At 30.0% G+C, this 26,086-nt stretch overlaps 1 protein-coding gene across 3 annotated transcripts in view; it reads left to right on the forward strand.

The window, feature by feature from the left end:
- The window catches only part of LOC142321844 (uncharacterized), an 86,530-nt gene that overhangs the window by 18,431 nt on the left and 42,013 nt on the right, over positions 1 to 26,086 (forward strand). For all 3 annotated transcript variants that reach the window (XM_075360297.1, XM_075360298.1, XM_075360299.1), the window contains 6 exons: positions 5,776 to 6,298; positions 10,401 to 10,528; positions 13,876 to 14,093; positions 16,530 to 16,680; positions 21,907 to 22,125; positions 24,935 to 25,189. In XM_075360297.1, the coding sequence (XP_075216412.1) occupies positions 5,776 to 6,298; positions 10,401 to 10,528; positions 13,876 to 14,093; positions 16,530 to 16,680; positions 21,907 to 22,125; positions 24,935 to 25,189 (1,494 nt within the window). The remainder of the gene's footprint in view (positions 1 to 5,775; positions 6,299 to 10,400; positions 10,529 to 13,875; positions 14,094 to 16,529; positions 16,681 to 21,906; positions 22,126 to 24,934; positions 25,190 to 26,086) is intronic.

Raw genomic sequence — 26,086 nt, forward strand, 5'->3', positions numbered from 1 at the left:
ACATCAGATTAATACAACAGCAACAAAATAATGTTACAATGTTTATAATTTACAATATAATAAAAACTACAACTCACTTTCTAAATGCTAGGAAATATACTTTCACATTATTTTTTTAATACTATATATAATTCAATCAATCTCCCACTATGAATCATGAGACCTTGCTGATGGTAAGGGGACTTACCATCAGTGCTTAGTAATACAGAGTAGCTGGACCAAAGGTGCAACCATATCGGAGATATCTGCTGAGAGCCAGAGTAAGGAATGATTCCTGAAAGAGGGTAACAGTTCTTTCAGTAGTTGTTAAGGGCGTAGGTCAGAGCGACTTAAATGGCCATGTCAACATCACTCAATCCTCTGCGTACTTGTTTTCTGCAGCTGAAAACAATGGAAAACTACAGTTGCTTTTTTCCAAGAAAATGTAGCTCTCTGCATTTTCCTTGGTAAAATACAGGTAAACTAGTCCCTCCGTTCGGATCTCTGGGTGGGGACTACTAAGAAAGGGATCACCAGAAAATTAAAAAATAACATTCTACAAGTCGGAGTGTGTAATGTTAAAAGCCTAAAAAAGGTTGGTGTGTTAGAAAATTTAAAGAGGGAAATGGAATAAATGTAGATGTAGGAATTAGAGAGGTTCGGTGGGAAGAGGAAAACGACTTTTGGTCATGTGATTATAGAATAATTAACTCAGCTTCAAAAAATGGGCAGGCAGGACTACGTTTCATAATGAACTAGAAGACAGGGAAGAAAGTAAAATATTTCAAAATTCATAGCGATAGATTCATTGTAATAAGGATAAAATCAAAACCTAAATCAACGACTATTAACGTCTATATGCCTACAAGCACCCATGATGATGATAAGGTAGAGTGTATATAAAAAAATTGACAAAGCAATTTAACATGTAAAAGGGATGAAAACTTAATAATACTGGATGAAAACACCCACTTTAAAAATCATAATAGAAGAATATACATATGGAAAAAGCCAGATGATACTGCAAGGTATCAGATAGATTATAACATGGTTAATCAAAGATTTAGAAATCAATTCGTCAGCTGCAAAGCTTACCCTGGTGCAGACATTGATAGCAACCATAATTTAGTGATAATGAAATGTAGATTGGGGTTTAAAATCCTGAAGAAAAGGTGGCAGATGAATCGGTGGAATTTAAAGAAGCTTGAGGAAGAGGAGATAAAGAAAATTTTGAGGAGGACATCACAAGAGGTCTGAGTAAAAAAGATAAGGTAGAAAATGTAGAAGAAGAATGGAAGAATGTTAAAAAGAAAATTCTTAAATCAGCAGAAGCAAACTAGGTGGAACAAAGAGAACTGGTAGAAAACCTTGGATGTCAAAGGATATATTGCAGCTAATGGATGAAGTAGAAAATATAAGAATGCTAGTGATGAAGGAAGTAAAAGGAACTATCAACAATTAAGAAATACTATAAACAATAAGTGCAACCTAGCAAAAGAAGAGTGGATAAAAGAAAAGTGTTCAGAAGTGGAAAGAGAAATGAACATTGGTAAAATAGACGGAGCATACAGGAAAGTTAAGGAAAATTTTGGGGTACATAATTTAAAATCCAATTTGTTAAACAAAGATGGTACACCAATTTATAATACGAAAGGTAAAGTCGATAGGTGGGTGGAATACATTGAAAAGTAATACGAAGGATATAAATTAGAAAATGGTGTAATAGAGGAAGAAGAGGAAGTCGAAGAGGATGAAAGGGGAGAAACAATACTGAGGTCTGAATTGAAGAGAGCATTAAAAGATTTGAATGGGAGAAAAGCTCCTGGAATAGATGGAATACCTATAGAATAGCGATTGATAGATTATACAAACTGGTGTGTAATATTTACAAAAAAGGGGAAGTTCCATCAGACTTCAAAAAGTGTGTTATAATCATGATATCAAAGAAAGCAGGAGCAGATAAATGTGAAGAATACAAAACAATTAGCGTAATTAGTCATGCATCAAAAGTCTTAACTAGAATTCTGTACAGAAGAATTAAAAGGAGAGTGGAAGAAGTTTTAGGAGAAGACCAATTTGGTTTCAGAAAAAGGATAGGGACAAGGGAAGCAATTTTAGGACTCAGATTAATAGTAGAAGAAAGATTAAAGAAAAACAAACCAACATACTTGGCATTTATATACCGAGAAAAGGAATTTGATAACGTAGACTGGAATAAAATGTTCACCAATTTAAAAAAATTATGGTTCAAATACAGATATAGAAGAACAATTGCTAACATTTACAGGAACCAAACAGCAACAGTAATAATTGAAGAACGTAAGAAAAAAAGCCATAATAAAAAAGGGAGTCTGTCAAGGATGTTCCCTACCCCGGTTACTTTTTAATCTTTACATAGGACTAGCAGTTAATGATGTTAAAGAACAATTTAGATCCGGAGTATAACAGAACAAGGTGAAAACATAAAGATGCTATGATTTGCTGATAATATAGTAATTCTAGCTGAGAGTAAAAAAGATTTAAAAGAAACAATGAACGGCGTGGATGAAGTCCTACGCATGAAAATAAACAAGTACAAAACGAAAGTAATGAAATGTAATAGAAATAACGAAGATGTACCACTGAATGTAAAATTAGGAAGAGAAAAGATTCCATAATCCTTTCTACCTCCATAGGTAGAAGAATTTTGTTATTTGGGAAGTAGGATTACTAAATATGGACGAAATAGGAGCAATATAAAATGCTGAATAGCACAAGTGAAACGAGCCTTCAGTCAGAAATATAATTTCTTTACATCAAAAATTAATTTAAATGTCAGGAAAAGATTTTTGAAAGTATATGTTTGGAGCGTAGCTTTATATGGAAGTGAAACTTGTACGATCGGAGCACCTAAGAAGAAAAGATTAGAAGCTTTTGAAATGTGGTACTATAGGAGAATGTTAAAAATCAAGTGGGTGGATAAAGTGACAAATGAAGATGTGTTGTGGCAAATTGATGAAGAAAGAACCATTTGGAAAAATATAGTTAAAAGAAGAGGCAGACTTAGAGGCCACATATTAAGGCATCCGGGAATAGTCACTTTAATTCTGGAGGGACAGGTAGAAGGAAAAAATTGTGCAGGCAGGCAATGTTTGGAATATGTAAAACAAATTGTTAGGGATGTAGGATGTAGGGGGTATACTGAAATGAAACGACTAGCACTAGATAGGGAATCTTGGAGAGCTGCATTAAACCAATCAAATGACTGAAGACAAAAAAAAATCAATCTCTAATATGATTAGAGATTATAATATTATAATTCATCATTATTGAAGATATAATTACTGTTATTAGCATTTATCCTAAATAGTTAGAAAAACAGTTCTACAACAGTTTTGAAAAACAGTTCAGTTTAAGCAGCAGTTCTACTGCTTGACCACACTGCTAGTTGTTTTTTCTTTTTTTTTAAACATTTTTTAGTGGTTTATACATGAATAAAATTAATGATAATAAGGTTTACCAATAATGAACCAAATAAATCATGCCAAGTAATGTTTTTCGAGAAGAAAGTTCAGGAAAATTTCTTTGTAGTAAAGTTTCTTTCTTAAAAAATGTTGACACAAAAACCGATTTTATAAATTCACACTCAGTTACTATTCAAAATAATTGAAGATATCTTATAAATAAACAATACAGAATTAAAAAAAAATAAAGAAACTAAAAGTGGGTAACACATGTGCTTACATATCAGAATTTAATAAAAGAGTTCGATTAAATTTGATCCTGGAGAACAATTTCAGAAAGGTTTGCTTAATGAAAAGCTTTATATAATACACAGGAGCACTTCATAAAAAATTATATATTTATATTAATTTAGAAAAGGTAAAACTATTACAGTGATTAGACTCAATGCCTACAGTATTTTTTACATAATGCATCAGAATCAATATTCCAAATTATTAATAATTCACTTTCAAATTATCTGTAAATTGTTCTTTTAAAAGGCATTTTGGAGTTAATTATTCATTTAGTTCCTTCTTCAGAGATGGCATTGTTTTGTTAATGCCATCCATTTTTAAGACAAGAGACAAGTTCTTTGTCTAGAATTTTCTTTCCACATTAAATTTATTGAATATCATAATTAAACATGATTGTATTGACAAAACAAATTAAAATTTTATAATGAGATCATAAAGATAACATATTTGTCATGCTGGTAAAAAAACTGAATTAACCTTTGCAAATCATTTCATAAAAATAGGATACATGTAGAAAGATATTTAAGGCAATGGAAATTTTTCCACAGCTCATAAAATTCATGAATTCAAAACATCTAGGTGATATAAGATTTACACATACACTAAATTAATCCAAACAAAATTACATATGTTGATAATGCAAAAAAATGTTTTCAAATTTTATGTCTGATCAAAAGAATCTATGGTACCACTATTCAAATTATAAAAATAATTTTAAAATAAACATTTTACAACAGTTGTGATTCTTTTGAGTGATAGTAAAATAATTATTTTTCTAGTGGTAGAAAATATATATTTTTTTTTATGTATGATGTATGAAGTTGATACATGGATTTACAAAAAGATACAGACAAATTCTTATTTTTGTTTTTTTTTTTTTTTTTTGTTAAATAATTCAGACATTATTCCATCTTCCATCTGCTATTTTGTTTTCTTGAATATCTTTATAAAAGACAGATTTTCTGGCAGGATCAAATCTAATTTTATGTTCCCAAGCTTTAAAGAAATTATATCAGATATAAATAAAACAGTTTTCTCTCTTGTAAAATTTCAGTGATAATAAATCACTCACACAACAAAAAACTAAATGTAATTATTATCAACAGAATAAAAACATGACTACACCCAAGAATCACAGTTTCTTTTACTTTAAAGTTTGGCTAAGGAAGATAAAATCAGAAGACTAGTTAGTACCTATCGGAAGAATGACTGAGAAATAGAACTAAGAGATCTTTAAATAAATATATCAGTTCAGTAACATAGTTAGTACACCACTCAACAATTAACATAAGTGAAAATACAAACTTACTAATTCTACTGGTTGGTTCATATAAAACTCATTCAAAATTTCCTTACTCTACTTTAAAAATGATGGATGCTACAAACATTTAGCTGGTTTTGAAATATACAGTATGAATGGAAGATTACCTTTGCATCAAATGCTGAAAATGTCCATTTCAAGACACTTGAAAACATCTTCCATGTTCCTGACCATTTGATGGAGCATTAATTTTGAAAGAAAACTTAGGTGAGATTAAATTGGGATATCCTGGTAGGCATAATTTCTTGAAAAAAATGCAAATTACAAAGTAACCTTAAATCATGTTATCAATTATTGTTCTGAAACAATGATAACATGGTTGCAATCAATAAATAACAAGTAGTTTGTTTATTTGCCAGCTTGGTATATAAATGAAACATTTCCAAATGGACAGCTGTTCTAATGAATTAATTAAGAAAATCCTAAGTTTCGTATGAATCACTCTGTATAATAGAGTGATTATACACTCTATAAGTTCAGTGACAGGAGATTACTGTCACTGAAATAATTATCTGCCGACATCAGTTAAATAGTACAGCAATAACATCAATTAGTAGCTCAACAATAAGTTAAATAGAACCAATATCAAGGATTAAAATGTTTTAATGAGGAATAGTTGGATAAAAACAAAAAATCTGATTTTTATTTAGGTTTTTAATTTGCATAAATTAATTTATAAGAGAAAATTATTAAATATTACTTTTCTATATTTTATCTTATGTTTTCTGTCTCTTTCAGGTACTAGTAGTTCAACTGTTGGCCCAGACTCTCTAGTAGAGAACATAGATTTAACTAGGGAACAAAAATCATTTCAAAATAAACATTTACCTGGTGATTCAGATGCAGAGGATACAAAATCATTTCAACCAGTTTATAATCATTCAGGCGACACAAAATCAAGGGGTCCAAATTTCAGGCATCCTCGTTTACCAGGACACTATATAGTTAATAATATTACAACTACTACTACCACAACTACAACAACTACTCCTACTCCACTTGATGAAGAAGGAATAGGAGAAGTTGATTCACTAGAATCAGTACAGTCAAAACTTACATCTCTCTCATACATTGGACATATGCCAATTACAAAAGCTCCTGTTAGCAGACAGTATGTTAGACTTAGGGGAGGTACAAAGCCACATGAAGGATTTTTAGAATTACAAACTACTTCACCTGGCTGGGGTATTGTTTGTGATAAAGAAAATAGCTGGTCTATTCAAGAAGCTAATGTTGTGTGTAAACAGCTTGGTTATGAGAGGTAAGTTTCATACATTAGTTTTTTTTTTTTTTTTTGTTATAATCTTTTACATAATAATTTTGTACAAAATATACAGACAGTAATTAATTAATTAATTTTATCAAAATTAAAGAATGGTGACAAATAAAACATTATTGAACACAATAAATTAGAAGATGCATACACAATGGTTATAGTTTATATATAAGTTATCGACTACTTAGCAATGGTTATTCTTTGATTTTCCATGACTTTTTTTCTGTTTAGCCTCCAGAACCATCGTAAAGTATTACTTCAGAGGATGATATCTATGAATGTGAGTGAAGTGTAGTCTTGTACAGTCTCAGGTTGACCACTCCTGAGATGTATGGTTAATTGAAACCCAACCACCAAAGAACACCAATATCCATAATCTAATATTCAGATCCATATAAAAGTAACTATCTTTTACTAGATTCAAACCTTAGAACTCTCAACTTCAAGCTGATTTGACGAGTTTACTACTATACCAACCTTGTGGGTTGCTTTTCCACAACTGTGAATGATATAAACAATCCAACCCCTGATTCAGTTTCTTAGACCAAAAGGATTATATACTGTCAAATTATGAGCCTACATTAAAGAGTGAAAAAAGGGAAGTCAACACCATTGTAACTTCAATGAATACTGCACAAACATTATTGAAAAAAAAAATAGAAATGGAAGACAGATGAGTTTATTGTGAGCAAGTGAATACTATGTAGTTCCAAAAATCAGAGATTCATGAAAAATATTCAATTCATAGAATTTCCAGATATTGGACATAGAACATGCACAGAATTGTAGACTACCATAAAATGGGTGTTAGGTCCTAGAAATTTTTGAGTGATAGACAGAAAATCAAAAGTTTCTGTTATTCTCTATGTGCATTTTTGAATGCCAAAAAAAGAGAAAGAAAGAATTTTTTTTGCTTCACCATAATTGGTAATGAAATATGGCTTATTGCAGATTGTCATATCAAAACATTCATGCATGGCATTATTTAAGTAACCTAAAACAAAACAAAATTAAGAACGCCCAGTCAGCTTAGAAGATTATAAGCAAAAACATATGAAAATAAAATGAAACATAATATAATTTATAGAAATAAATCCAACTTCAGCACCATTTACAATAAACTAAGTGTGCATAAAATAAAAACTTAAATATTACTTATTTAAAAATAAGCTGTGTTACACTTAGTTTAAAAATGTTATATGTAGCTATGATTAACAAATTTTTTAAAAATGTTTTCAATATGTAATTAGGAAGTTTTTATTAAGCTTGCAATTTTGGTCCATTCATTGGTGATTTTTGTTAGCACTTTTAAACAGGAACATACTGAACAACATGTTTAATTATATATATATATATATATATAAAATATTAATGTATTTATACCTACTGGGTAGGTATAGAGATAATTTTGTCATTGCATATCAGCTTTGTTATACAAATCATCCTCAATTCATTGGTAATAAGGTTGCTTACTGTTCACAAGTTAGCCAAATTTTAATGCACTATTAAAAAAAAAAATATATATATATATATGTATCAATAATATCAATAATTATCACTAATAAATGAATCAAAAAATAAAGGGATTGAAGAGAATTCTTCAATCCTTCTAATATCTAGTAGAGAGATGCCTTTCAGTCCGGAGAATAATATCAGTCAAATTTTTAATCATACTTTCATACATTATTAATTCAGTAATAACATGAAAATTACAAAAAAAAACTCAAGTTGACATCTTTCTTAACTGGTGAGTTTTGTGTAATTTTCCATTTGATGATTGATTAATTTATTAATAAATATACTGTATTTATTCAAGTACCCCCGCACTTTTTTTCTTGAAATTGGAGAGAATAAATAAGGGGCGGGGCTTACTTGAAACATAGCCTTTAGCCTGGATAATTTATGTAAAGTAAACGTTTCATTAGAAGTACCTAAATTCAATCACATAAATATAGTTACATTAGGCTTTCGTTTATCAATACCGGATGCCGCTTGTACAGAATACATCTTTAATTATTCCATCCTGTTCATATTATCGATAGGAACGAAGTTACGGTATTTTTATAAAACTGATTCATTCTGTATAGGCTGCATCCGGTTCTAATGACACTGCAGTTATAGTATCAGTTACCCATCGTCGTCTTGTGAATTCGCCATTGTCATTGTACTGTTTGTATATGTGAACGGTTATGTGCATTTTATCTCATTAGTTTATATTGTAAAGTTTAATACGGTGATTTATTTTAATTACGGCATTAAATTGAGTAAAAAAGGACAGCGTCTACGATCTTTTACAGTAAATGAAAAACTGCGCGTTATAGAAGAGGCTGAAAAAATTGGAAATCGGGCGGCAGGAAGAAAATTTGACGTAGATGAAAGCTACATTCGAGACTGGCGTAAGAAGAAACAACTTCTGGTGAAAGGCACTGGTAATAAAAGGGCTTTTCGTGGCTTAAAACCAAAATACACAGACATAGAAAAAAAATTGTTTGACTTTGTTGGGGAAAAAAGGAAATGCGGTTGTGCTGTCACGACAGAAATGTGTCAATCATATGCTCATGAAATCGCTAAATCACTGACTAAAGTTGATTTTAAAGCAAGCCGTGGATGGATAACACGATTTTTTGCACTAAATGATTTGTCAATAAGACAAAAGACGACCGTTTATCAACGACTTCCAGACGCTTATGAACAAAAAATATTACATTTTCACAAATATATAACAAATCTCAGAAAATATAAAGGCTATTTGCCTTCTCAAATAGGAAATGCTGATCAAACCCCCGTGTATTTTGAAATGCCATTTGACAAAATCGTAAACAAAAAAGGTGAAAAAAGTGTTACGATTCGCAATAGTGGTAATGAAAAACAAAGGTGTAGTGTTATACTTTTCATTACTTCTGATGGATCAAAATTACCTCCATCCATTGTTTTTAAAAGAAAAAGTCTTCCTCCGTACAGATGAATGGAGTTATTATCAGAACACAGGAATCAGGTAGGATGGACGAAACCTTAATTTTAGATTGGATCAGGTGTGTATGGCAAAAGCGATCATTAGATTTACTTAATAAAAAAATACCGGTATGCTAGTAATGGAACTATCTATTACTATCGGGGGCATACTACTGATAAAGTGAAAGAAATTTTAAAAAAGGGTATGACAGACCAAGTAATAATTCCAGGCGGATTCACATTTTTATTGCAACCACTAGATGTCTGCATTAATAAACCGTTCAAATCTGCATTAAAACAACTGTACAGTAAATGGATGGCTGATGAAAATTTCTTTCTCACGCCTACAGGAAGAATCAAACGCCCAGATTTTAACCAGATTTGTGTTTGGATAAAAGATGCTTGGGAAGGTATTTCCACGGAATCAGTAACGAAAAGTTTAAAAAAATGCAGAATATCTAATGAACTTGATGGTAGTGAAGACGATCACCTTTGGCAGAGCGACGTGGAGACTACTGGTAACTCTTCTACAGACATTGACAGTGACAGTGATTAATTAAAAATAAAATCCCACATTAAAAAGCGTATTGAAATTATCCTTTTCTACATGATACTTTCTTTTCATTTTATTGGCCTACTGATTCTGAACTAAACTAGTACCTACGGTAATTAATTATTAATTTAATATTAATATTGTTATTTAAATGAACGAATTAAATGCTTTACTTTCTTAATACTTTCATATTTACGTATTTTTTTATCATATCTGTTGCACTTTAAAATACGGTATATACTCAATTTTTATTTTTAGATTTTCAGTCCGGAAAATCGTGGTGCGGAGCTTATTCGGGGGCGGGGGGTACTCGAATAAATACGGTAATTGTACTCCTAAAGTTGCAGTTTTGTAACAATTGATCTTACAATATTTAGCACAAATAACTTGATACCAATATTAGTTGGTGTATATTTATGCAGTACATGTATGTGTATATAAATACAATTTAACTAGTATCTAAGAAAAGCCATATTCATGGAGAGATTGAATTTAATGTTTTAATTTTCAAACTGTTACATAACATGATACTGCTTTTTTGTGTTCAAATTATTTTGTAATAGTTAATTTTACTTTTCATAGAGGTGCTGAACTAACATGGCAGGGCCGACCTTCTGAAGGTGACATTGTTGCCTTAAAATCAATTGCTGCAGATAAAGTAACTTGTACTGGAAAAGAGCATTCTCTAATTGATTGCCAGATTGAAAAAGGTAAAATTTATTGCAGAGAATCATTTTTCTTTTTTAATGATCTTAATCCTTTGAATATAGTTTGGCTATAATCATCACATTTTCTCTCTTTTTATCACAAAATTTTTAAGGACATCACTTTGTTAAAAGTGATATCCAGAATTATACTTACCTCACTGCGTAATAGGAGATGAAAGCTTCCCCTTTTTTCCTGAAATTTGGCTAATTATTTAAAAGGTTGTTTTAAATTCTATTTTGACAATAGATTTAGCACTGTGATATTTATTGTTCTCAAGACAGACTTTTTTGTTTCTTATTTGATGAAGACTCCGAAAATGGACAACTCTATATTTTGTCAGTTGAAAATAATGCCAAAAGATCACCTGATAGATTAGAATTTTTCTTTTTAAAATTCAGTTTTTTAATTCCACATACTATGCCATATAATTTTCTTTTGGAAAAAATGTAATTTTACAGATTTATAAATTTACTGTTTTGTTGAATACCAATGGAAATCAAACTTGTGCATGAACGATAATGCCTATATAAGAAAGGACATGCCTATGAAGATGAAGACATTGTGGGAAGCTGAAACTATTTCTGATTAAACTATCCATAAAGTAACTTTTTTCATCCTCATTTGTAAGTACTATCATAAAAAACAGATGACAGTTTTTTAATTTGAAAAGTCAAGTAATTTTTTATAATTTCTACTTTAGTTGTAGAAGTGAATGAACTTCTATTACTAAACTTCACTGAACTTCTATTAAGTTCAGTGAATGAACTTCTTGTAACATCTATTTAAGACTACTTAAAATTTATCAAATATCTTAAACGATCAAGAGAAGACAGTGATTAATGCAAAGCCACATTATGAAAAGAGTTATGTTGCCGTACATTCTACCATACAAGCCTACAGCTGATGATCCATAACATTTAGTAAAAACTGTATTGCAGCTGTGAATGAATTTTTAATATGAGATTAAATTTTCATTTGTCATAATAATGAAAAAATTTATAAATTTCCAGAGTGACAATTTCTTAATATTATAGACAAATTATCATTGATCCAAAGATTTATAAAGACTTTTTCTTTTTGAAAAGTACTCATTGAAACTGAAGCTCATTTTTGTTACACAAAATATGCTGGATGATTTTAAAAAATCAAATTTAAAATTTTTTCATGTGTTAAAGGATTCTTTTATAAATAAGTATACCAAGTTTCAAATTTTTATCCACTCTTGGTTTGTATAAAAATTTAAATTTTATCTTTCCAAACAGAAATCATTAAATCAGATTTCTCATTTTCTATGCTGTTAAAGTAATGACGATAAATAAGAGATACTTTATCTGTTTCACTCAGAAATAATTGCAGAAATTAATATGATATTTGCATTATTGTACTTTTTCTAAAACAGGAAGTAAATAATTGATAAATAAAATAATAAATTATTAATAATTAACTATTAAATTACAATCCACCCATAGATATTTTAATTTTTACGTATAACTTCTTTTTTTTTGTAAATTCAGCAGTTTAAATCCTTCTGCCATCTTTACTGGTATAATCTAATAGTTGCACCCGTTAAAATCCTATCTGTTCTAAAATACACCTTATGTTCCAAAATCAATAAATGTTTTCAGCATTTTTTTTCTGAGCACTCTCTAGATCTCCACTTATAACCACAGCAGCAAAAAAAAATAGTCTACTTGTATGTCTCATGGTGGTACATAAATCGTAATAAAACTCTGTTTATATGTAACCATGGACAAATAAATTAGACATAAAATTGTTTTGCTATTGGTTTTATGGAAAGAAAGGGACACCTTGAATATTATTATCCCAGAAAGAAGTCATTTTGCAGTGAATTACTGGGTTAGCCATATGAGGTAGGTTGACATCCTGCTGAATAGCAGGAAGTCTGCATATTCCATATTACAATAAAATACCAGCAACCTTTGTTTGCTTCAACCCGACAGAACCACCATTAAGCACTGCATTACTTCACAGAAAAGGAACACTAATGCTTACCTTTTTCAATAGATGACAGGATATGTTTTCTTTCTAGAAAGTCATGGAAAATTCTCATTATCTCCAAGTAATCACCTTCAGAAATCTGAATAACTCAGCTTGCAGTTGCTTTTTGCTTCCAGTGCCAATATATTCATCTCAAAAGCCTGCTTCTCTCTAACACATATCTACTCAAAATTACTTCATTAAAAAAAAATGGTCTTAATAATTAGCTACACTACTAATTTGGGCAATCAGTCTCTTATTCAAGCCAAAGATAAATAAATATAGCCAGAGTTCATCATGGCCCACAAAACTTCATCATATGATAATTTAAATTGCCATTATTGTAGGTTCTATCTTATCTACAAGCTAATAATCTTTTTTCTTTATGATACTGCTAATTTATCTTATATTCCCTGTAGGTAGATTCTTTATCATTTATCAGGAATAATATCAACAGTATCCCAGCAACCATCATAACTAAACATGCTGTACCTGGAAATGGCTATTCTCTTTCTGTAGATCTTGATGGATGGAATATCAACTCATTAAGCTGAAGCTCTATCCTTACCATACCAGGTTCAATTCATATCCACATCCTTGTCAGCTAGAATAAAAAGCCAGACTGAAGTAGAAAGTTCAACCTTTTAAGTGATTCTAAAATGAGACACCTTAGCTTGCTCATAGTTGGCATAAATCAAGAGCAGTCAGACATGATAAAACAGGTGAACTCCTCTCAATTGAGAGTTTTCTCCTTTATCTTCTTTTTCTTATTTTTTCATGGCATTTGGTTTTATTTGAAGTTTGTGGAGTGTAGTGATGGAAGACTCCTGATTGACTGGTTCAGTGTACACTATCGGTCTGAAATATTATTCCAACTGATTAAATTTACTCGATATCTCAAACCCCATTACCACCAAAACAATGAGTTTCCAAGTAATTTCTTTGACCATATATTAGTGAAGTTACTTCATGATGTTAACACTGTAATAGTATTATGTTATTTGCTATGAAGAAGTATGATTATTTTATATATTTCTTTTTTATGTTTATTCATAACAGTGTCATTCATAAATTAAAAGATATTCACAAAAAACACATTTTTCATAATCACTGAGCTTCCATAATTCATTCATTAGCATGTTGACTGAAATGCAATAGAGATCTTGTTATCCTCATATAATTCTACTATAAATAACTATATAATTTATTATATTGCATGAAAAACAAAATTCATATCAAAAAAACAAAATTTTAGCTACACTAGATTAGTATTTAAATTTTTTTTTCCATTTAGATTATGTCATTTTTATTGTAACATAACATTTCTTCATAAGTGGATCTGAATTTATAGACAATACCTGTGATCCAGAACGGAATAGTGTATGGATCCGTTGCTATAGTAATAGATTATCATACTGCCATCCGGGTGAAGCATCTTTTGATGGTAAATGTTATGCATTAGTCGTACCAAAAGAAGATAGAAAAGATGATTCAATTGGTTTTAGTCAAGGAGAAGCACTTGCTCATTGCCAAATAAAAGGTGGACATTTATTCGATATCAATTCACAGGTAATTATCAATGGTTAAGTAAAAACTACTACTATGTTTATAACTTTATTGCTTATTATATTACACCATACTATTTATTACCTTATTAAGTATCTTCATATTAGTGTGCTTCATAAACTTTGCTGGACAATTTTTTTTCTATTTTACTTCATTATTATCTTCAAAGATAAAGCTCGCCTTAATTCCAGATAATCCACCACAAATTACCATTATTTGTTAATTGTCCGTACATTAGAATGAACAATCTGTCAATTGTAAAGATAAGCATACTTTTTAAATACAGCCAACTATACTGTCAATATTAACAGTAAAATATATAAGTAAACATTACAGTGATATAATCACAACCTAATTCTAAAGAATTGTCTAATGTTTCTTGAAATAATATTACTTAATAAAATAAATTAACAAGTATTCACTTATCTCTTACAATGAAAGGTAATGAAATCTAATTCCAGTAAGTTAGGTAAATAAATGTGTACAACACTATTTATGAATTTTTTTGTTTTTATGATGCAATATTTCAATTTTAGTTTTACACTAAAACTTTATTAATCAAATAAATATACGTTTATAATAAACAAACTTTCAATATAGCAATTCTAACTTTTCTTATAAATTGTTATTGATAATTACTGATTATAATATTAAAAAAAGCTTAATGTTAAATAGTAAAAATTTATTATTAAAATCAGAATGTTTAAAGTTACAATAATTTCCTTATATAATTAATAATTATATATAATTATTATAATTTCCTTTTTCAGTTAGGAACCTAATGCATATTCTAATTTTTATTCAGTAAGAAAAAAAGTTAACCACTTTTAAGGCCAGATGAATTTTATATCTTGCACATTAATTTCAGCTAATAAATGCTTTATTTACTTCTGAGCAATCAGTTCTGAAGCAATCAATAAGTCCTTGATATCTCTTACTGTTTCTGGATTCATGAGTATCATGAATTGGTTACCTATGGTTAATGGATCATGTCTGTACAAATTTTCTTATCACTCTCAGTTTTGATATCTTATCATGTATTGATATAACATTATATCTAATTTGCACCAATGCAGGAACAAAAACATACTTTTCTCATTAATAAATTTTCCTTCAACCAACATAATGAAACGTACTGGTCAGGTCATCAGGGCTACTAGGATAAATTGGCTTTTACAGAAGACACTGACATCAGTTTTGTTTTTTTTTTTACATAAAAAAACAATTTCAATTTTAAATGAATATAATTAGTCATTAAAAAATATTAATTGATTGACAGCCAAAATTATTTAATGACATTTATCTACAGGAAATAGTTTATTAAGTATGGTTTTGGTTTTTCCCATTTTATCGTTACATATTTCAATTTACATAGCACTGCCCCTTGAAATGTTCCCAGTGAATGGAACCATCACATTCTAAATAAACCAATTCACCATCTTATGTAGAATTTAAAAAAAAAGTTTTTTTTATAATAGATGGAACATAATAAAGAATGATTGGAAAGGATTAGTAATATTTTACAAAATAGAAAAGAATTTTTAATAAAATAATGAGAACAACTTACTTTTATCACTTACTGATATTTACATTTAATTGTTTGATTAAAAAAATTATTTTTTTCAGAAATATTTTATAAAAAATTATTTGTGTACTGTTAAAATCTTAGCTTTAGGAATAAGTAAGATGTAAAATAAACTTATTTTATCTGATAATTTATTACGCCAACAGAAGAAATGTTTGTACAAATTATAATTCTGAGATAAAATAATGTTTTCTAAAAGATTTACTTTCAAAAATACAAAATTGTTCTTTAAGATATTTTTAGAGCTATTATAAATGGTTCCATAATTGGAGTTGCCAATAGTAGCTCGATCAATAAAGGAGGAAACTAAAAAAAAGAAAAACAGATGAAGGACATATGTAAGAGCTCTGAAAAGATCTACGCACATATTTCCACATTGAAGATGAGTAATTTTAAATTTTTAAAATGAAAAAATTAAATTGGTCAGTACAGTCTAGGATTACACCATATCTGTTGAAAATCTTTTTGCCTGGCTCCTGTTAAAAATATTAAATTTAAATAATTACTCAAATTTCTAGAGAATAATTAGATGTAGTCCAATTAACTAATCTGACTACAGTTTATTTCAGAATTGCTTGCTCTATTATCTAACATACAGTTTTGATTAAATTAGTTAAACATCAATATGACAACATGATAACATTTTTATTAATGACTCACTTTCAGATTAATGACTTTTTTCCAAAGGCCAATATGCCAAATTATAAAGATAACTAACTTACGAAGGCCTCTGGAGGAAAAATCTTGATTAATTTTGAAGTAGCTGGTTTAATATTTCTCAATTTTAATTAAATTATTAACTTTTGTATTTTTAATTTAGTATTGTCTTTTTATCTACTTTTTTCTACTGATAGAAAGAAAATGATTTTATATCAGAATGGTTATTAAGCCAAAAAATAGCATCCAGTGTCATGACTGCTGGTGTTGGTGTGTCTCTACTTGGAAGATCTTTATGGTTTTGGGAAGGATCTGCTGATTCATTGCAGTATCATAACTGGTGGCCCGGTGGGTATTTTTTTCTTTAGTATGTAATTCAGTTGCTGTAGGTGAATGTGAATCTTTGTGTTGTGTATGTGTGTGCACATGTTTGTATTATTGTAAATAATATATTTATATAAAATAATCATAATAAGATATTAATTCCAGTCAGACTTGCAGGTTTCTATATAATACAAAAATTAAATTCTATATTCTCATGCAAAAAATCAATATTTTATAGTGAAATAGAATATCCAATGTAAAACAATTTATCATATTTCTATAAGGGTCATTGTTTCATTTTAATGCTTAATGAAACCTGTCGGGCAGATATGGTAATCGCCGTGGTCCACTAACTTAAAGATCCATGGAACAGATTTCACTAAGTTTACTATAAGCATTCACTGACAGCTTTAACAAAAGTACAATATTTAAAATATTACAACTTTTCAAAAAAATATTATAACATTCTCTCGCTCTTTTTTTCATGCGATATTTTAAGAAAGTTGTAGTAGTACTACATTAATGTAACCACTGTTTCAGTAACTTTAACAAGGTATATGTCATTAATATTTAGAAGATTCTTATTCCATATATCTTTGAACTTTAACAATAATTAAGACATAAACTCAGTAACAGGCATTTGTAACATTGCTTTGAATGGAATGTTATTTGCATGGAATTATAAGTAATATTTTTTTAGACAAGAGCTTAACTAAGTGATAGCACTTAATATTGATATTAACATATTTTAAATTACTAAAGTTCAATTATTTTAACAGAAGTACTTGACCCAGAAAAGATTTGTGCTGAATGAGAGATTTTAAGGAAAACAAATAATTTACTTGTAGTGCAATTAGTTCTGGGAATTAAGTTTCAAAATAGTTTTCCATCGAAATGCTTTGACCTGTGAAACTTATCATTTTTCTTTGTTGCTGCACTTTTCAGGTAAGTTATTCACATGTCTTTAGGTTACATTAATATCTCATTCATTTGCATATGTTGACATGTACATATGTTACCTTAACCATGATAGAAAATCTGTCACAAGTTAAAGTCAACCCTAAAAATGGCTTGGCATTCCCAAAAATAACCAATACTCATGTCAGTTCTACTAAATCATATTAGGAGTGAATAAGTTTTCCAATGTTTTTTTTTTCTTTTCGCTGAACTAGATATAGTTTATATCAGTACACCTAGCCCAATGAAATGAAAGTTATATTCAGCCTTACATTCTGTTTTCCAAAGGAGCTGGATGTATAATGAACACTAGAAAATCTTTTTTTACAAATTTTGATATAAAAATATTAATAATACTAATAAACAATAATAAGTTAAAAATAATGTTTATTCTTTAATCTAAATTAGAAAAATAACATTATTAGGTTCTACATATTTCTTCTTTAGTAATAATTTTTATTATTCTTTTTTTTTTATACCAGGCATTGACTTTTATTAGCCCTTGTCGCAAGCTAAAATTTTCCTAACCTGATTAAAAAAGCTACCAGGTCAAAAGACCAGGCTTGTTAAACAGACTATCCTGAAAACAGACTTTATCGTAGAACATTAAAAACCCCAATAGAGCACAAGTTGACAAATGTGTAAGGACCACAGCCAGTTAAAAACATTTATTTCTAAAGAAATGTCAAAACAAGCATCCTTACTTGTAGAACCCCACAATTGTTAAGAACACTTCCTTAAAATAAGTTCATTAGTCCTTTAAAAAAAATTCAGAACACACAAAATGATTCAATGATTAGACCTTTTGACATTAACATATAGTTGTTAATATCATAGTCACTCTAACAGACCACTTAGCTTTAAAAACTCAAGAACTTTCTTTACTCTTTTATCACTATAAAATATCTTGCTTGCCAAATTTCCAGTAACTTTAGTCTCATTCTGAGATCTCTGTACAATGTGCATTTTTCTATTATATCTTTCAGTGTGAGGTATGTCACAACTTCCACATATTGGTCTCTGTTATTTTATTAGCATATAAGATGAAGTGAGTCTAGTACCTAAATCAAATCTAATCTTTTCTTCCAAAATGCACACAACATATTTTCTCAATTGAGAATGAGAATCCATCATACTTTGTATTTCAACGAGCTTGTTAATCACCATCTGTAGCTTGTATTTAACCATTGCAAGTTGACTGCTAGCTTAGATAATTGTTAGGTCATCCATATATAAACTTCTTCCAGTATCAGATGGTATAGTGGAAATTAGCTTGTTCACTGTAATTGTGAAAAAGGTCCTTTTGTGGTATCCTTGAGGTATACCATTTTCCAACTTCCTGAGCAGTAACTATTGAGTGTAAATCAATATAATTTTCGGTTTCAGCTTTATTGTTTATGAAATCATCAAGATAATTTTTCCATCGTACTGACAACTTCATATTGACTCGCAAACTTTTCACCTACGTCCAAAGGCACGTCAAGAAGCTTTTCCCCATCCTTCACAAAGGTAACCTGATGGTAGGATCATCCACCGGCTATCACTTTTACCTTGTTCCATACATCTGCCAAAGCAGGCTGTCTTGCTGTTGAGGAAATACAACTCTGCCAGGTGGTTCCTTTTTTCAATCAAAATTATTCTTCTGGCAATAGCCTTGCATTTTTTAAATTTAATTAGATTTTCTTGTGTTGGACTTTTCGTGAAGATTTTAAAAGCCCTTTTCTTCTTCTTCTTCTTCTTCTTCATACCTTTGCATCAGTCCACCAAGGAACAGGCAGTCACTACATCATCCCTGAGGTTTGAGGAATGTATCTTGATACTGCAGCAGCTATGACATTTGTCACACATTCAACAACGCTTTTGATATCAACCAATTAAATTCTGGGTACTTGCATTATTAGTGAAGTTATTCTGGTCAGCTTTGCCAAGAACCTATCTCTTATTTATGGGATACAATTTGATGGGTGTATTTAATGGCACCGCAATTGGAAAGTGATCACTTCTATGTAAATTTTCAACAACTTTCCAATCTAATTTATGCATTATGGCAATGCTGGCAAAATCTAAATCAGTGGAGAATGAAGAACCATCCCTGGTGTTAAAGAAGTTCTTGAACCAATATTCAGTACTACAATACTAGACCTTAGTTTGTTAGGAAACCTTCAACTGATTTGCTTCTGTGGTCTAAATACCTAGAGCCCCAAAGGTGACTATGAGTATTGAAATCTCCTATACAGATGACAGAAGCAGGCAGTTGCCCTATTAGATTAAATAAATATTCCTCTCTCCAATTAAACTCAGGCAGGTACATATTTCTTAGGTGATGATGACTGGGTGGTATGCATATAGCTACCATTTGTAAATCATGCATAAGTGAACTTCAGCAGTCTTTTTACTTCCTTGTATGAAGTAGAGGAAGTATTGTGATCACAAAAAATTTTAGTTTCCAGATTTCAATGGAAATATCCATTTGACCTTCCCCGAATCCATTTTGACTAGTTTCGGCTCAACATCTGTACATATGTATGTATCTCACATAACTCTAAAACGATTAGCCGTAGAATGTTGAAATTTTGGATTTAGGATTGTTGTAACATCTAGTTGTGCACCTCCCATTTTGACTGAACCAAAAGTGCCCAAAATCCAAAATAATCTATATTTTGGGCTTTTTCTTAACTGCAGTAATAAGCCCTCATTGAGAGCTTTTCAGTGATATATCATAAGTAGTACTTATTTTCATTGGTTCCAGAGTTATAACCAAATAAAATTTTAATAAATGAAATATTTGAATCTTAGAGGAAGGCACATCAGTTCGAATCAGATTTCACTCCTTTTTTTTTACTTTTTTTTAAATTTAAATACATTGATTTATTAATAAATATATTGATTTATTAATAACTGTTAACTTCTCATTGTAAAAAAATGTTACTATTAATAATAATTCAATAATAACAAAAGAAAGAAAAAATATCAAAAGTTTTTAATGAAGTAAAATTTTATGTACTTTTCTTTTTAAAATTGTGTAAACGTAATTTAATAGGCGTACAAGAAAGTCATTTGTTGTCCATATCAGATATTTTTGCCTCATTTACTGGTCCTTCTGTAGCTTCCCGGGATCCCTTAAGTTATAATGAAAGACTGATCTTAGTGAATCCCTCCACACCTCTTTATAACTAAGAATTTTGGCATCATTACTCTACTCTTTGGTAAAATTTTGGTCTGTTACAGAATATGTAGATTTAGAAAATTCCACATATTAAAAAAAAGCCTGTCAAGATTTCATAAGGTGCGGGTAAAGAAGCAGTTGGGAATACCCTGGATCACTGATCCTGCCTAGAATCCATTAGTCAACTGCCTTCCACAGATTTAACCTGTAAGTTTTGGACCTGGAAGTCAATTACTGCCTGACCCACTATACCGATATCCCAGGTTTCACAAGTAAGAATAAGGGCTCCAATACTCTTACCCATGGGATATCCTGCCAAGAGCTGAAGTGACTGACTCACGTTGAATGGTGCAAAACTTCGGCAGAGCAAGAACATATCTGCCTAGCCCCAATCCAGTTTCCACTGTACCAGAAGGGGCTTAAATACTCCCCCTCCTCATTCAGCTCAAAGTCGGCAAAATCTGATCACAGTCATACCTCCTGCTCCTGCTGCAAACAGCAAAACCAAGTGACACAACTGCGACCAGCTAGACAGCTTGGGACCATCACTAACTATACTCCACAAGGTGAGCTCCTGAGCAATACCATTGCCGCATAAGCCAATATAAGTGAAAGTACCGAAGTACGAGTACCATGTGTAGCCCACATGGATGTGTGCGTAGATGTAACTTGCATGGACATGGAGTTGGTTGTCCAGGGAATATTGATTGTAATAAATTAAAATATAGGCTGAAGAAAAAAGACATTGATCACATTATACATATTTTTTTATTCAGCATTCAACTATGAAGTATACCCTTACTCAATAAAAATTGGTCAGAGAAAAGCCAAGTATTTTTCATCTAATAAAATTAGAGGAAAAATGGAGAGGTGAAAACTAGTATTTCATCAGAAACTAAACTAAGTATATTTCTAACATAACTGCTCCAGTTGTTCATTGATTATATGTATTTCATAAGCAATAAAATTTAAGGCATTTACCACATAAATACTTTTATTTAAATTTGTTACATCAAATATTCCTGACTTATTTACATATAAGTAAATAATTAGTTTATAAAATAATTTCTTTATGTAGCAAGTGCATATATTTAATTGTTTTCTTCTTTTTTGTTAAATATCTTCAGGATGGGGCCAGATAAAAGGGCATCCTCCTAAAACTCAGACCGGTAGAGGTCTTTGTATAGTTGCAAAACATCAGTTTCCATGTCCTGGTTCATCAGATCAGAAAGATAACAAAGAAACTTCACTATGTGATGCTGAATATTTCTTCTGGGATGCTGAAGATTGTGGCATAATGAGCAGTAAACATCCTTATGTGTGTGAAAGGAAAGCTGATAAAATAGGTACATTTCTCTCTTACGAATCATAAATTACAGATGCCGTTAAATTTTTATTTATGAAAATATGAAGACAGTAATTTCACATTTTAGTTTATTTTTCATTTTCATTTCATATCTAAAAGTTATACTTAATTAAGTTGTGAAAATCCTTGTGGAAGACCAGAGAAAGTTAGTTAAACAGTGTTCATAGATAGTTTAGATAATAGATTTCAATACTATTGCTTATTGAATCTAAAATTGTACATCATAGGAAAATAGCATTTTATCGAAACAAAAGAACAGCTGATTAACATTAGTAAAGAATAAAGTGTGTTTATAATAATGAATAAGCCTACAATATTTTCACCTACAAATTCTTGTGTCTAGTATATAGAGTGTTTCAGGAAGTTTCTGTTATACTTTTCTCTTATCCTATACACTAACATACATAAATGTGTTTATAAGTACTGTTCACCCACAATTAGAACAGAGCTCTAAAGAAAATCTAAAAGAAGAGAGCACTAAGAGCTTTTTGTGATTTTTAACAAAAACGTTATTTCTCAGAAACAGGTAAACTTACTTTAATTAAATTTGGCAGATCTATGACTAGTTCTTATTATACAAAATAAAAAATTTTGAAAACGTCACCTTCAAAATTCCAAATGGCAACCATCTTAATTTTTTAGCCTTCAATATCTTTTAATTATTTGTTTGATCAAAATCTTACTTATTATAAAGATTATTAAGCATTTTATTTCGAACAAATGACACCTCATTTTTAAATATCCATTGACAAACAATCGAGTTATTGCAGACATTTAACCTTTCTTTTTCCTGTTTAGCATCCAGTAATTACCTTTCAGAGGATGATATGTATGAGAGTAAATGAAGTGTAGTCTTGTACAGTCTCAGTTCAACAATTCCTGAAATGTGGTATCCAACCACCAAAGAACACTGGTATCCACGATCTAATATTCAAATTCGTGTAAAAATAGCTGACTTCACTAGAACGCTGGTACTCTTGACCACCAAATCAGCTGATTTGGAAAGAAGCCGTTCACCACTAGACCAAGTCGATGGGTTGTAGACAATTAACCTGGCACTACGCTTGTGCACCATAATGCAAGCTGATAATTTTTTGCCTGTTTTTATTATTCCAGTAAATGTAATAAAAATTATTAATAATAATAGTAATTAATAAAAATTATCACTTTGCACTACAGTGTGCAAGCGTAGTGCCGGGTTAAGTGTCTGCAGTAATTTGATTTGTCAACAGATTTTTACAAATGAGGTGTCATTTTGTTCAAAATAGAATGCTTAATAGATTTTGCAATAAGTAAAAATTTGATCAAACAAATAATTACAAGGATATTGAAGAATAAAAAATTAAAATGGCTGCCATTTTAAAATTTTTGAAGATGACATTTTGAAAATGTTTTTATTTTGTAGAACAAGACACTAGTCTTATATTTGCCAAATTTATTTAAAGTAGGTTTACCATTCCTGAGAAATAATTTTTTTATTGAAAATCATGAAATGGCATCCAGAAGGAAAACAAAGCAAAATTGGACTTTTGCAAAATTTGGATGTGAAACTTTTTTGCTCATTTTGGTGTCCTGAATTAGTACTTGAAGTTCGGCGAATATGTCCCAGAATACTCTGTATAATACATTGTCTCACTATGTAAAGAGCACATAAACTTACCGATCCCAACTTTTCTTAAAGCTGTGACTCATGTAAAGCACACAAGGTACAATTCTCCAATCAGAATGCTTCTTCTGAAAGTATTGATATTCACACTACATTCAGCCCCTGAGGTCAACCGATTAAATGTGTTACATATAAATCTGGATATCACCCACACTTGTTAAGTTTGGCTAGCTGACATGCAGCTGCCTGTTTGGTCCAGTGAAGAAGACATATGCATGTTATTTTTGAGGATAGCTGTCTGTTTTTTTAAAATGGTTTGTGACTCATGCAAATCACTACAACCATTATGGTTTTGGCATCTAGATACATATACAAACACATTTTTTATGCTTTTATTTAAATTTTTCTGTACTATAGTTATGTACTTTACATTTTTATGTTATACTCGTTTTTGTGTTACATGTTATGTTTTACTCTTTCCAGTTTTTATCTACTAATGATTATGTTTAAAATTCAAAATGCAAAATATATATTTATAATTCTTTATTTATATATTTTTTTGTAAACAAGGTTTGCAGTTTTTTTTCATTTTTTAGCCATTTCATTTATTTTTTATATTCTTTTAAATCATGGTCATTATTTTTCATTAATTATTGGAATTGAGTACCACTTATAATACTGTAGTTACTTATAGGGCAGTATTTTAATTTCTACTTCACATGACTTAGCTCTATCATCAGCAGCTCTTTAGCAGATATTCATCACTGCTGCTGCTGCTGGTTAGCAGCTCTTTAGCAGAGATATTTATCTACTTATTCATGTAGAAACAAGCTAATGGTTAAATTACTTTTCTTCGTATGAATACATTTCTGCAACTGTTCTTTATTTCTTTACAGTACTGATTTCAGATAGCTTTTCTATATTAAAATAATTGTGCATTTATAATAATTATTCTTATTCATTGAACAGCATGATGAAACATAACACTTAAAAATTATTTTTATTCATGACATCCTTAGTTTCCTAGAATGGCATTCTCTCTTAGTCACTTATCTATATTTTTTTAATGTTGTCTTAGTTTAATAGTTAATGAATTGCTAAATTCTAATTTCTGATTATTTATTATCTGTACCTTAATTAATGTAATTTTTATCTATTTATTTTATTTTTTTTTTAATCATAGGTTGTATAATAAATAGTGGAGAGACCTACACCGGACCAGCTAATGTCACAGAAACAGGAACAGCATGCCTTGGTTGGGATAATGATATTGTTTTACCTGCTTTGCAGTTTAGAATTTCAGAATCACAAAGAAAGAACTTATTAACTAAACATAATTATTGTCGTAATGTTGATGGAACAGATAGTAAACCATGGTGTTTCGTACGTACTGCTACTGGAATAAAGAAAGAGTACTGTGACATTCCTCTTTGTTCAGGTAATAATTTTTTTTTTTTTTTTTTATCACATGTAATAATTTTTGCAACATATAGAAAGAAGTTTTGTTTTCTTCTGGTGATGACACATGAATTGTAATGGTCATGCTGTGTGTATTTGTTTGTTATGGTAAATCATATTCTTCTCCAACATAATACACATCAGATCAAAATTTTTTGTAGGATGATTGGCTATAATAAAAAAGTGGCTACGACCTAAGAAATTAAAAAAAAAAAAAAAAAATAGTTAGGTTTCAGATTACGTAAATCTGGAAGGAAGACCAGAAAGGAGAAATTACATGGAGGAAGTAATTACAGTTTAGTCGGTATTCTGACATTATTTTCAAAACTTTTTAAAAAAATTGTGCATGACAGTACACAACAGTCAGGATAATGCAATGAAATATACTGATGATATATTTGCTAGATAAAAATTTATTATTGCCACTAACTCTACGGATGTCCAAGTACTATAATAACAAATTGATATTAAATAAAGAGCATCACAAAGTACACAATTAATTATAAAATAAAAAATGTGAGTGATAAATGCAATTGAGCCCACATTAATTATTTTAAATATAAATATATAAAATAATGTTGAAGTAAATTCATGAAGATTCAAAATATAACAAATAACTACAAAATAGATTACAATTCAGAAGACGCTGATGAAAATTATTTGAGCACATATTTATGTGCTCAGTATAACCCTAGTAAAAGTTAGTTGCTTTTTTTGAATACTAGTCACTGAATATCAGTTTATTTTGATGGTTGAGGTTCAATTCACCACACGTATCAGGAATGGTCAGCCTGAGTTTATACAAGTCTACACCTCATTTACATGTCATACATATCACTCTTATCTCATTAGATTGTGCAGGGATTGCTTATTGTTC

Source organism: Lycorma delicatula, chromosome 3 (assembly GCF_047948215.1).
Source record: "Lycorma delicatula isolate Av1 chromosome 3, ASM4794821v1, whole genome shotgun sequence".
Classification (NCBI taxonomy): domain Eukaryota; kingdom Metazoa; phylum Arthropoda; class Insecta; order Hemiptera; family Fulgoridae; genus Lycorma; species Lycorma delicatula.